Below are 13,226 nucleotides of genomic sequence, written 5' to 3'. Positions count from 1 at the left end.
AACTGCCCCTTCCTTCAGTGAGGGCTCTCACTTAGAACTTCCATAAGTTATTTTGGCGTCGCTCTTAATATTAGTGTATACACTTGGTCACTACTCCTCAGCAGAGGAGAAGTAGTGTCGTCATACTTGGATTTGGATTAAGATCTGTTCCTTCTCTTCCTGCTATCAAGTAGAATTGTCAAGGTGGGACTTCCAGCTATGTCTGAGTTAGGGGGTGGCAAATCCTCTCCCCAAAAAAGCATCTATTAAAAGCTGGAGAAAATTTATATTTCCACACTCTAGAAATTGAACAAAGGTATACACTACGAAAAACGTTTATGCTTGAAAAACTGGGGCACAGTGGGTGCTTGTGGAATCCTTCCCGAGGGCTGCATGCATGCCCCCACCAGCTCAGCTGGGTTACAGCTTTAGTCAGGGCAGGAGAGACTCTGAGGACTCCGACAGTCCAGTGGGACTTGCTCAATTTGCAACAGTGGACAATACCCATACCCAGAGAAGTCAGTGGAAGTGACAATCTCAGAGGATGAGAAGGGAGGGCTAATGGTACCACAAGCTGGGAATTGTGTGGTTGGGCCAAGCGCTTTCCTAGATGAGGCTGCACACAGGTGCAGAGGGTACCTGGAGAGGGTCTGGGCAACACTTCCACTACTGGCTGCCCCTGAACACAGGAGCCTCAAGAGGCAAAGATGACTAATTGGACATCATTAAATTTAAAAGATGTTAAACTTCAAAAGACACCGTTAAGAAAATAAAAGACAAGCCAAAGCCTAAGAGACAATATTTGCAAATTATATATCTGATAAGGTACTTCTATCCAGAATATATAAAGATTTCTTAAACTCAATAATAAGGAAAATAGTGCCATTTAAAAATGGGCAAAAGAGGATGGATGCAGTGGCTCATGCCTGTAATCCCAGCAGTTTGGGAGGTCAAAGCAGGTGGATCACTTGAGCCCAGGAGTTTGAGACCACCCTGGCCAACATGGCAAATCCCATCTCTACAAAAAATACGAAAATTAAATGGGCATGGTGGTGGGCACCTGTAATCCCAGCTACTCAGGAGGCTGAAGAGGATCTCTTGAGCCTGGGAGGCAGAAGTTGCACCACTGCACTCCAGCCTGGGTGACAGAGCGAGACTCCGTCTCAAAAAATAAATAAATAAATAATAAAAATTTAAAAAAAATAAAAAATGGGCAAAAAGATACGAATATTTTTGTCAAATAAGATATATAGAAGGGAAATAAAGCACATGAAAAGACACACCACCACTAGCCATTAGAGAAATGCAAATGAAAATCACAATGAAATACCTTTATGCATCAGCTAGAATGTCTATAATTTAAAAGACAGGTGATGGCAGGTTTGGGTAAAGATGCAGATAAACTACAACCATTGCAGATCACAAGTAAGAATGTAAGATTGTACAGCTACTTTAGAAAACAGTTTGTTTTCTTTTTCTTTTTTGAGCCAGAGTCTTGCTCTGTCACCCAGGCTGGGGTGAAATGGCACAATCTTGGCTCACTGCAACTTCTGCCTCCCAAGCGATTCTTCTGCCTCAGCCTCCCAAACAGCCGGGATTACAGGAGCACGCCACCATGCCCAGAGGATTTTTGTATTTTTAGTAGAGATGGGATCTCGCCATGTTAGCCAGGCTGGTCTTGAACTCCTGACCCCAGGTGATCCACCTGCCTAGGCCTCCCAGCAGGCCTGAGCCACTGTGTCCGGCAAGTTATTTCTTTAAAAGAAACTTACCATACAATTAAGCAATTCCTCCCCTAGCCATCTACCCGAGAGAAATGAAGAAATTTCTGCACAAAGACATGTATGTCCACTCACATTCATAGTAACATTCTTCATAAGGGCCCCAAGCTGGAAATAACCCAAATGTTCATCAACTGATGAGTTAGCAAAACATATTAATAAAAGGAGAGAAGTGCTAATACATGCAAAAACATGCCAGGTGCAAAACATACTATATAATTCAATTTATGTGAAATATCACACAGACAGAAAGCAGATCAGTGGTTGCCAAAGGCTGAGACGTGGAGTGAGGATTAACTGCAAATGGGCACCAGGAAACTTTTTGGAAGATCATGAAAGTGCTCTCAAACTGGATTTGGTGGTGGTGGCACAATGTTATGGTATGTAAATTATATCTCAGTAAAACTGTTGGGGGAAAAAACAAATGGAATTTCTGACAATTCAAATGTGTATGTCTTACCTGGACTAGCTGAAGCCTCTGTTTCCTTTTCTTCACAACTTTTTGAGATTTACTAAAACCAATGAAAAATATATTTAATAGATTACTCAAGAATATTCCCCAAACTCATCACTTGCCTAGGCCTCATCTGAAGCTTGAATTGTTGAACAGAAAATCACCCAGACCAGGTGCAGCGGCTCATGCTTGTAATCCCAGTACTTTGGGAGGCAGAGGCAGGCGGCTCTTTTGAGGTCAAAAATTGGAGACCAGCCTGGGCAATATGGTGAAACCCCATCTCTACCAAAAAAAAAAAAAATTAGCCAAGCATGGTGGCATGTGCCTGTAGTCCCTCCCAGCTACTCAGGAGGCTAAAAGATGATGATCGCTTGAGCCTGGGAGGTTGAGACTGCAATGAGCAGTCATCACGCCACTGCACACCAGCCTGGGGCAACAGAGTGAGACCCTGTCTCAAGAAAGAAAGAAAAGAAAGAAAAAGAAAAGAAAAAAGAAAATCATCTGGACACATTAAACTCAAGTCAGATGCACAGCAGAAAGTCTGAGAGTTAAACTCCAAGTCCTATACCCTGTTCATGTTACAAGTTGAGAGACAGCAGTTTTAAATTTCACTTTCACTAGAGGACAATGCGATCCTTAAGGTGCACTCTCCCTCAATAATTCTTCGGCTCTCTTGAGTGACAAGGCTCTTGCTTCACCAGCCTTATCTTTTGTACACAGTAGAGAACAGGCTGGATTCTCTCCATTCCTTCTGGAAACTCACTTTGCCATCATCAGGAAATGCTCACCAACTTTTACTAAATGATGACTGATGCGTATCTGATGATTTAAGAAGGTTCTCCGTTTCTCTATAGGAAAACGATGAGATTAAGGTAGGAATGGCTTCTGATTTTGGCTAAATTATCTAGACCTGATTTTTCTTTGCAGCTACTAAAGATTCCCAAATCACCACAGCCCCTCTTCAAGGAGTGAATTTTAAACTTTATAAGCTTCAAGAGGGGGGCAGAAAGATCTGGCTATAGACTATGGTCAGGAAAGACAGGTCTTATGGAGGTCAGATGGTGGTCACCTGTGTTCCCACACACCTGGTTTATATATCTGTCATCACTCTGATCAATATCCACTTCAAATGACATTCACTTCTGTACCTGTTTCTGTGACTAGGCAGAAAACTACTAGTTCTAAGGTTTTTCGTCATGTGAGAACAAAGCATAGTGCTGGGTCAGGTAGTCATTTCGGGTTTGCTGAAGTGGATCAATGGTTTTTCTATCAGTCATGGAACACTTCCGTTACCCACCAGCTGAAGCAGACGTGGCCAAAGCGGTGGTTACTTTTCCGCTCAGTCCTATAACCTGTCGTTTCCCACTGCAGACAGGCAATGGAAGAGGAGCAGACAGGAAGGACGGAAGGAAACTAAGAATTGCTAATCAGCTATTCAATGCTGGACAATATGAGTTTTCACTGAATCCTTAAAACAACCCTATTAGCTAGGAATAATGAGGCCCACCTTAGAACTCTGCAAAATAAAAGGTCTGGGGAAGGGGATAGGAGGTGTCCTAGAGACAAGAGGGAATGTGTATAGCTGGGTCTTTAGACCAAGCTCCAAGCTTGTGCATTTCAGAAGCTGGAGACCCTACAGAGAGCAGGCATCATGCCAGACACTGGGTATGCAGTGGCCAACCCAAACCGACTTCATCTGGCCTCTGTTTGGCTTAAAGCTCTAGTAAGGGACACACATTATTCAGACATTCACAAAAATACACGTGTAATTACAAACTGTGCTAATACCATAAAAGTTCAGTACTCTTTGTATTAAGAGGACATTGCCTCTCAACAAATACAGATGTTTGGTAATCACCAGAACTTATTTTATCCCAGCCCTGAAGATGTCACTGTAGGTGCTGGTGATGGAATAGACACGATACAATACTCACATATATCTGTCATTATTCTGTAAATACTGGTTGCATATTTCTTCTCCAATGAGAAAATGGCACAACAAAGTCGAATATGATTTGTTTCAGTTTTATTTTCCTATCTCAGTTTCAGTAAAAGATTCAGAGAACTGATTGACACATATCATAAGCTATCACCCATATACCCTAAATATACACTGTTTATGCTTTTTCTTTTTCATGGAACAAGGTGACACTATCTTTGTTCAAACCAAAGTGAAAAGGAAGAGATACTATTAATTTTAAAAAGAGGGGCGTGTATGGTCTTTTACTCTCAGATAGTGAACATACGTCACCACCAAAAGGAAAAAGCGTTGAGGAAGAATGTGCATCCCACAGGTCAGAGAGTCAAGCAGGAAGTACCAGTAGAGCACCTCCAAATATAGCAAATTTGGAACAATTAGGCATTACTGTGAAAGAACTTCCCAGTTTTTCATTTTTCTACCAGCATATTGCTACATTGGAATTTAAGCCCTCTTCACAGTGCAAATATCAAAATGAGCCAAGTCAAGAGTTTTATGGCAACCTTTTGCTAAAATATATTCTATTTCAATATACATGCTATAAAAGTATGCTGAACAGGTCAATCGAGAGCTCCGTTAAAATTAAGAATTTGCTTTTTTACATATAGGATAACGTACATTCAACTCTAAAAGTATATCTGTGAAAAACTATTACTGTGATCCCAAATATTTCTAGCTCCATATTTTGTTTATAATATTGACTTTATAACACACATATTCAGTAATGCTTTCTTATAATTCTGTATCTCAATGCCTCACCAATTATTTTAAATACAAATGTGGGGGGAATCTGTGTATCTCAAGGAGTTCTTACTCATGCAAACTACTGAGTTTTTAATGTACGTTCTTATCACAAAATTTTCATTTTATTCTTTAAACTTTAGTAGCTTAAATTTTTTTTATGACCAACATTTGAAGCTGTAATGGGACAAATAAAAACATGAGATGTTGAAAATTAAACTTGTAAGTGGCCTGATTTTAAATGTGATCACTGCCTCCTCTACTAACATTGCCAGTACCAGTTTTAGATTTACACAGATAGTGTGAGATACACTGGCTGAACGCATGCAGTGATGATGAATCAATGGAGTGTATGCTGGACCATAAAATGCACTCTTGGTACTGAGTGCACCTATGTCTAATCACGTGTGCATGTGATGAGGCTGCTAGCTGACTGCATCAGTGGAACCCGGGTATAGCGGCAATCTTTTGTTTTAGGTATAGTAGTCAGACGGAAATATAAAATAATGGAAAGTTTTTGCTGATTTAAACAAAAATATTTACTCTTTTCATTAGCAAAACATTATTTAAAATATATCTATTTCTCCCCTCGGAACATTTAACTAGGAGCACTGGGCAAGTTTTGAAGGTTTAGTGCTGATTGTTTAATACAATAAATATGGCTGTGGAGAGCACACAGCAGCAGTAGCTTACATACGTCCACGGATAAGAAATTTACTCTCATCTGGTTAGTGTCCAGTCCACCAAAGGAAAGGTTTGGCATTCGTGTGCTTTTTTTTCCTTGTAGGAATCAATTCTGCTTGATTTTCATTCTTGGAAGAAAAAATAATCAGCTGATATCCTCAAATTTTATGACATGATGCAAAAGAGCAATGGGACAAAGATGACCTACGACCAAAAAGCTGGACTGGGATCAGGTCTCCAGGCAGATCTTCCTTCTTGCGAGGTGAGTCTACAAAGGGCTGCAGTAGAAGCCAGGAGTGAGGCAGCAGGGACACGGGGGTGGGTCACTCCCACTCGGGCGAGCATCTTCTGCTCTGCTGCAGCCACAACCCCGACTCACTACCCTACAGAACCATGGAAGCCAGTTCACAGGGCAACAAGGAAAAGTGAAACACATGACCAAGAGATGGCCCAGGCCACAGGTCACTGTTTGGCGCGGCCTCCTGAGCTACTGTCCTCTGTTGAGATAATCTGCGGAGGATCTGTACACTGTGTTCTTCACAGCAGGATTCTTGCTTGTTGCTCTTGAAAAGTTTTTGCGAGGTCGTGATCTTCCAATCAATTTTATCAGAAGTAGTTTGATGCCTGCTCTAACAAACCAATCATGGCAAAAATTTCAGGCTCCCTCCCCTGAATTTTGAAACTACCTAAAAGCAGAATGTTTTCCCCTGGCAAATGGTTACTTCTTTGAAAAGCAGACAAACTTTTTTTCTTTTTTTAATCCAACTAAGCCCTTTAGAAAGTACTCCAGACTACATGAGGAGGAAGTGCAGGAGAACTGACTTCCTATTGTGCCTTGCATAAAACATTTTGCTAAAATTAAGAGCAGCTCCAAGTGCAGAAGTAAATATTTGTGCAAAAAGGCACAGTGCCAGGTGCAATCTTAAAACATCCTCAACTTACTCATTTTATAGTGTTTGACTCTTTTAAATACCAGTCTTTAAATTATGAAACCTAGCAAGTAAGGGGAAGGAAGTTCACATCAGAAAATATACTTTAGAAAAGGTACAAGACATTTTGCTGGCAATTTGCTACTTATTTCATAACATAGATCAAGTAAGTGTTTGTTAAATATTCACAGTAATTTCAGAGAGAAACATATCTCCAAAACTTCAATCTATTGCATTTTTAACTATTTTTCTGTACAATTTACAAAACATCCGTCAGTGTTTTTCTGAAGAATTCCTTCTTGTCAGTCCTTCCCTCTCTGGATCAAATTATACCTTCAAGGCGGGTTGCAGGATTCCTTTCTCAATGAGATGAGTCTTCAGGGTTTTATATATATTTAACTGCTGTTCTGGTTGAAGCACCAACAACTGCTGTAGCACTTTGCTGGGATTTGGGCCCCTAATTATAAGGCAAAGAAGACAGGTTTGTGTTATTTTAATAGGGATAAGTGAAGCGTATACCCCCAATTTAAAACAAACCATTCCTTTCAGTGTAGAGTAGCTGTTATTAAAGTGATAACAGCTCACTTTAATGTGCAGTGTTAGTGTCAAGGGGATAAACAGCCAGAACTATTCTGCTTTGAGAAGCATACAGCAGAGAGGGAGAAAGAATGCACAAACACAAAACACAAAAGCAATATAAGGCAACTGAAGGTGTGCAGATCTAAGTTCTACAAAAGTTCTTGAAAGGGCAACCAAAGTTAAAGGTGGGGATAAATGGCAAATCTTGAGATTGAATGAGACACAAAAACTATTCTCTAAGGAAAGGAGCCTGGTGAACACAGGACAAACCAAAAAGAGGGCATGAAAATATAATTGAAATTTTTAACTTCAAAGAAACTTCAGATGATGAAAGGTACTCTGTTGAAAAATATCTCCAAGGAGCTATGAATGTTCAAAGAGTCAGAACACAAAAGTTCTGAGCCTAGCACTGAAGCCCCTTACCAGTGATATAGGTGCCATGGTCTTTGTTCAAAGACAGTCCTAGGTAAACTCCAATAAAAAAAACAAACAAAATAAAAGATCTGCTTTAAAATCCAATGGGAAAAAGCAACATACAAGTAATGTACACGGATGGCACAGAATTCTAAGAAAGACATTTATGTGGGTAAATGTATGACTTACAATAAAGATTGTTCACATAGAATTATAGGAAGTAGAAATTCCAGCAACAAAGAAATGTCTATTTAGTGTTACCACAATGAGGATGAGCAGAGGAACTATTTACTCTGAAAATCTTCGACTTAACAAATTGCACAAGAGCCCAGATGAGCCATCCCACCATGGGTCATCTTCACGCATGTGGCTCAACTCATCTGTCAAAAAACTGCCGCCATATGCCTTTCACACTCAGATCAGGACACTGTTCGTCTTATTTCATTTCTTTAAAAGAGTCAGCAACTTCACAGCATAAACCCCGAGAAGTGACCCACAGAGAAAAGGAAGGCTGCTTTAGCAAGTTCAGCTAAATGCAAAATTGTGTCAGCAGGTGCTCCCAGCGAGTTGCATCCTGGCACTCTCACTGTCTTCTAACAGTCTAAATAGCTGCTTTCAAATGGTGGACAACATGGCTCAGCATGACATCTCCCTACTGAGAGAACAGCATTTTTTTTTTTTTTAAAAAGAAAGCATATGAGTTAATGCCCTAAAAAGCTGCCATATTCTGAAAACAAAGTTCTAAGGATTTAACCACTAATTACCAATACCCAAATAGATCAATAAATAATATGCAAATAAGTTAAATAGTCCCATTAAAAGGATAAAGACTGTCAACTGTCTTATAAATAAAACAGGGAAAAAAATCAGCTATATGCTTACTAGAAAAAAGAAACACACATTAAATATGAGGAAAAGGGAATGTTAAAAATAAAAGGAGAGACAAAGAAATACCATGCAAACACTGACCAAAAGAAAGCTGATATTGCTATTCTAATATTCAACAAAATAGACTTTAAGGCAAGCAGTAAAGACAGACATTATATAATGACAAAAGGATCAATTCAACGGAGAGATATGATAATCCTAAATTTGTATATACCTAATGCAACCTCAAAATATATAAAGCAAATATTTGTAGAACTACAAATAAAAATAGATACATTTACAATCACAATGAGTGACTTTAACAAAGCTCTGTTAGTAAGTGATACAACAAGCAGACCAAACAAACAGAAAAACAAATAAACAAAAATCAGTACCGAAGATTTAATTAAACCTCACCTAACTGACACGGACAAAACTACAACCCAAAACTACAGAATACACCTTTGCACATGGAGCATGTACCAGAAAATAGATAACACGCTGCACCACAAAGCAGATTGCAAAAATTATAAAATACTCAAACCACAGGGTATGTTTTCCGACCACAGTGGAATTAAGGGAGGAAAGTGAGAAAATCTCCATTTGTTTGAAAACTAATGAATATGCTTCTAAATAATCCATGTGTTAAAGAAGATATAATACTGGAAATCAGAAAACATATGTAACTAAATAATGAAAACACAAATATCACAACTTGTAGGAAGAGGATAAAGCAATACTTAATAGTCTTCAATGGATAAATTAGACAAGAAGGCTAAAAATCAATAATCTAAGTTCATCTCCAGAATTAAAAAAAGAACAGCAAATTGAACATTTTAAAAAGGCAAAGGAATGAGATGAGAGGAGAAATCAATGAAGTAAAAAATTTACAGTAGAGAAAATTAACAAAGCCAGGAGTTGATATTTTTGAAAAGATTAATGTAACTGATAAACTCCTATCAAGACTGTCTCTCAAAAATAGTTAATATGAAAATTCTCACACTACTGTGGTACATATTTAAAATGTGTATTTAGGGTTCGCTAAATATGAATTTCCTTCCAAGTACTATGAAGGAAATCCATGTTTTCTATGGCTCAGGCACTATTATTAATAAGTGTTCCGCCTTCTGGGCCCCCAGTAGAGACCACAGAAAATAAAGTTAACATGCAGTCGATGTTAAGCCTTCACACCCAAGTTGGTATTTCAAGGCAGATCCAAAACATTAAGGTTTAATAACAAGAATAAACCACCCTTTATAAAATGGCAATATTCATCCACTCACCCAGCAGCCAGCCCCTATACACACAAGCATGATCCCCTCGGCCTGCTTTATTTTTCTGTGTGACACTTAACACCATCTAACAAACTATATTTATTTGCTTATTTGTTTATTGTCTCTTTCTCATCATTCTTCTTTCAACCTCCAAACAAGAAGCTATGGGGGCAGAGATTTGGTTTGTTTTGTCCTCTGCCATATTTGTCCCTAGAACATTCTACAACATGGCAGGCACTCAAGTAATAATTGGTAGACTGGATGCATTTCATTGTCTTCCTTTGTAATTTTTAGTATTCATGATCATTGCAATGCCCACAGTTGAGAAATTAAATCTCCTCAAGTTTCAAATCCTATACCATCCACATTAATTGGGTCTTTAACATGGTCCAGGACCATAACAAATACTATCTTTTTTTAAGTTGTTCAAGTGTAGGTAAAATGATTACAAGTTAACCATCCTGCTCAAGACTCTAATTCCAGTAGCCACCACTTGCTTTAATATTGTAGATTACCACTGATGGAAAAAGTTATTAACTTACTCAAACTAATGTTGATGGAAATGAGAACTCAAAGAAATCATCTAAAAAATGTGTTAAATGTAAAAGTACCTTATAAAACTTGTGATGTACACATGTACAAAAGTTGCCATCAAATACTGACAATCAAATCTGTCCATTATCCCACCATGTCCAGGAATGGTATTTGCAAAATCCTTTAGAAACAAACAAATATATTAGCAAATTTTCAAAAAATCACCTGCTACAAAATTCCTATCTGTGTCTCTTTGGCATCATGGACTCACTCTAACGAAAATACATTACTATTGGATTTTTTTCCCTAAATAAAAACTTATTAGAACACATCCAGCAGATTAAAACCACGACTTCCAAATACATGCTTCTTTTAGAATGATTTCTGAATTGACCCACAGCATTCATTCATTAAACATTAATTAAATCTAGCACTTACTTTTGTTAATAAAACTTCTAAATAAAAATTCTATTAGCTATTACTAATCTAATTTTGTTATAGCCTAGCTTTCTTTTTAACCATAAGCTGTTTGGGGAGCTATTTTAGTGTTGTTAAAAGATGTACAACTGGTTCTAACTTGTTTATCCCAATAGTTCTTACTCTGAAATAAACATTTTACTACTATGATAAATATTTCTTCTTCTTTTTTTAAGTGTTAGAGTAAAAAATAAAATTACAGTGAGCCCATCTGGGACGCATTAGTCCGTTAAATGGCCACCCTGAGGGAATGGGTAGTAAGCCTCTGCAAATTGTCCCTGTACAGGTAGGTTCCCATATCTGGGTGCCTGGGAAACAGACACGACTAACTGCTCTTCTAGTTCACTCGGGCACCCTAAAAATATTTAAACTACAACAGCAATAGCTGCTTGGTTTCCAACATGCAAAAAAAAATCTCACCATTTAACAAAAAACCTTGGATTGGAGACCATTAAAGAAAATACCATTCTTAATATAATATTTTTCTTTTTAAACCAATTACTGAAAAAGTCTTTGGTTAATTTTTGCCAACCCATTTCCCTCCTTCTCTTCCTTACTAGTCAAAGCATAAGAGAGCCACAGTAACCCAATGCCACTTTGCTGTTACAGCCTTTGCAAGATACTCATCCTGCACAGCTGTTGCTGTAGTTCTCTGGGGATGTGTATTATCTTCCCTAGTAGGAGGTGAACATCTTTAGAACAGGAACAACATCTTGTATGTTTTTGTATATGGCATTGCATCTTACATAGTAGCTTCCCACTGGCAAACGCTCGCTGAGTTCACTCATTCCCTGACCTGTAGGCCACGTGTGATCTGGCCCCACCAAACTCTGTAGTCTCATCTCCTACTCTCAACCACAGCCACACTGTTCTTGCTCACCTTCAAACAGGCTAACCTCCTCCACTCCTCTGTACGCTCTGGAACTCTCTTCTTAGTTTTCTCTGCAGGACTTCTTTTCTCAAATCTCACCTCCTCAGAAAGGCTTTCCCTGACCACCCCACTTTCCATAGCCACTCTCTAACCCCAGATGGTGCTTCAGCCATGTGAGGGAGGCTGAGATAAAATTGCTGAGATAACATGTCACTTTATGATGATCTAACCTAATACACAGGGATAATTTTAGGTATCTGGAACAGGGGTCAGAAAAGTATGTCCCATAGATCAGATCCCGGCCACGACCTATTTTTATAAATAAAGTTGCATTAAATGCAGCCATGCCCATTCATTGACATATTGTCCATGGGGGGCTTTCTGACTGCAACAGCAGGGTTCAGGGTTGAGACGCTGTGATAGAATATATGGTCTGCACATCCTAATAAACTTATTGTTTGCCCTTTACAGAAAGAGTCTGATGACACCTGACTTAGCAGAATGGACGGTTACATAGCCAAAGGTTCTTCTGTGTGTCCCTTCAAGTGAGACTGTAGTAAAACACTAAACTTCAGATGATTCATGGCTGGATTCTTGGGTGAGCACTTGAAAGACCAAGATTCTAGGTCTATTCCAACACTAAAGGACACATGCCATTTCTATAAAGGAAACTGACATGACACTTAAAATGTATTAACATAGTATCACAAACCTAACAAGAAAGAATACATTCAGATCAGCGTGGCAGCATTTCTGTGAGGTCGAAACAAACAGGATACAAAAGTTGTTGCCTAGGGGCTTAATGTAGATCATGAGCTAACCAAATTTCAACTAGGTTACATTCTCTAATTAGATTCTCTAATAATATAACACAGAATCTAAACACACACCTTGATTTTGAAGGCTCTTTTGAATCCACTGGCAAAGAAGCCTCCAAACGGGCCAATTAAAGATGCAAAGGTTGACAGAGCAATGCTGTGGATCTGGAAAGGGTACAAGCTCACTCTTTCCTAAAGAGAGAAAAGAAGGGGAGGAGAGGGGCTAATTTCATTGAAATTGTATTTGAACATGCCACCTGATCTAAGAACCATTGTAAAAATAGTAAGTCAAAGCATGTACCACATTTTTGTTAATTTTTCAAACTTTAAGGATCATAGAAGAAAAGTCTATTGTAAGCCTTCTGTACCATCCTCTACTTAGCCAGCACTTTCCCTTCTCTCTGTAAGCATAATGACAGGCAACTGGCACACTGAAATCTTGCAGCTTGGTAGTCTACCTTCCAGGTTGTCTAGGAACTTTACTTCTTACCAAGAATCAGCTGTGTTATTTTCCAAATTTTTTTAAATGAGTAATGTTTTGTTTCTGTAATTATATAATTTAACATTGTATTTTATTTCACTTTAATTTTATATGATAAAATAAGGGAAAAGTTGGACTTTTCTCTAAAACTATGACGAATGCTGTGGAAAAACACAAAAATAAGTTGCTTAAAGAAGATTATCAAAATGAGCATCAGTGAGACAATCACTAAAGATTTGCAGAGACAATCATAAAAAGAATTTTGTAGTCAAATTATCTTGCAAATTTGTAGTTCTTGCTCCTTTTTAAATAATCTGAAACTACAACTTACAGACAGTGCAAAATGGGTGTGGTTGAAGAAAGAT

General features: G+C 38.4%; 1 protein-coding gene across 1 annotated transcript in view; it reads right to left on the bottom strand.

Moving 5' to 3' along the window:
- Window positions 1–4,225: 4,225 nt before the first annotated feature.
- Window positions 4,226–13,226, bottom strand: part of LOC105496881 (CDP-diacylglycerol synthase 1) — a 62,168-nt gene continuing 53,167 nt past the window's right edge. Inside the window, exons 11-13 of the mRNA XM_011767522.3 lie at window positions 12,453–12,572; window positions 10,292–10,395; window positions 4,226–7,003 (exon numbers count right to left, since the gene is read on the bottom strand). Coding sequence (XP_011765824.2) covers window positions 6,874–7,003; window positions 10,292–10,395; window positions 12,453–12,572 — 354 coding nt within the window. The 3' untranslated portion in view covers window positions 4,226–6,873. The remainder of the gene's footprint in view (window positions 7,004–10,291; window positions 10,396–12,452; window positions 12,573–13,226) is intronic.

Source organism: Macaca nemestrina, chromosome 3, assembly GCF_043159975.1.
Source record: "Macaca nemestrina isolate mMacNem1 chromosome 3, mMacNem.hap1, whole genome shotgun sequence".
Classification (NCBI taxonomy): domain Eukaryota; kingdom Metazoa; phylum Chordata; class Mammalia; order Primates; family Cercopithecidae; genus Macaca; species Macaca nemestrina.
The sequence above is the reverse complement of the archived record's forward strand: the minus strand, read 5'-3'. Positions and strand labels throughout refer to the sequence as shown.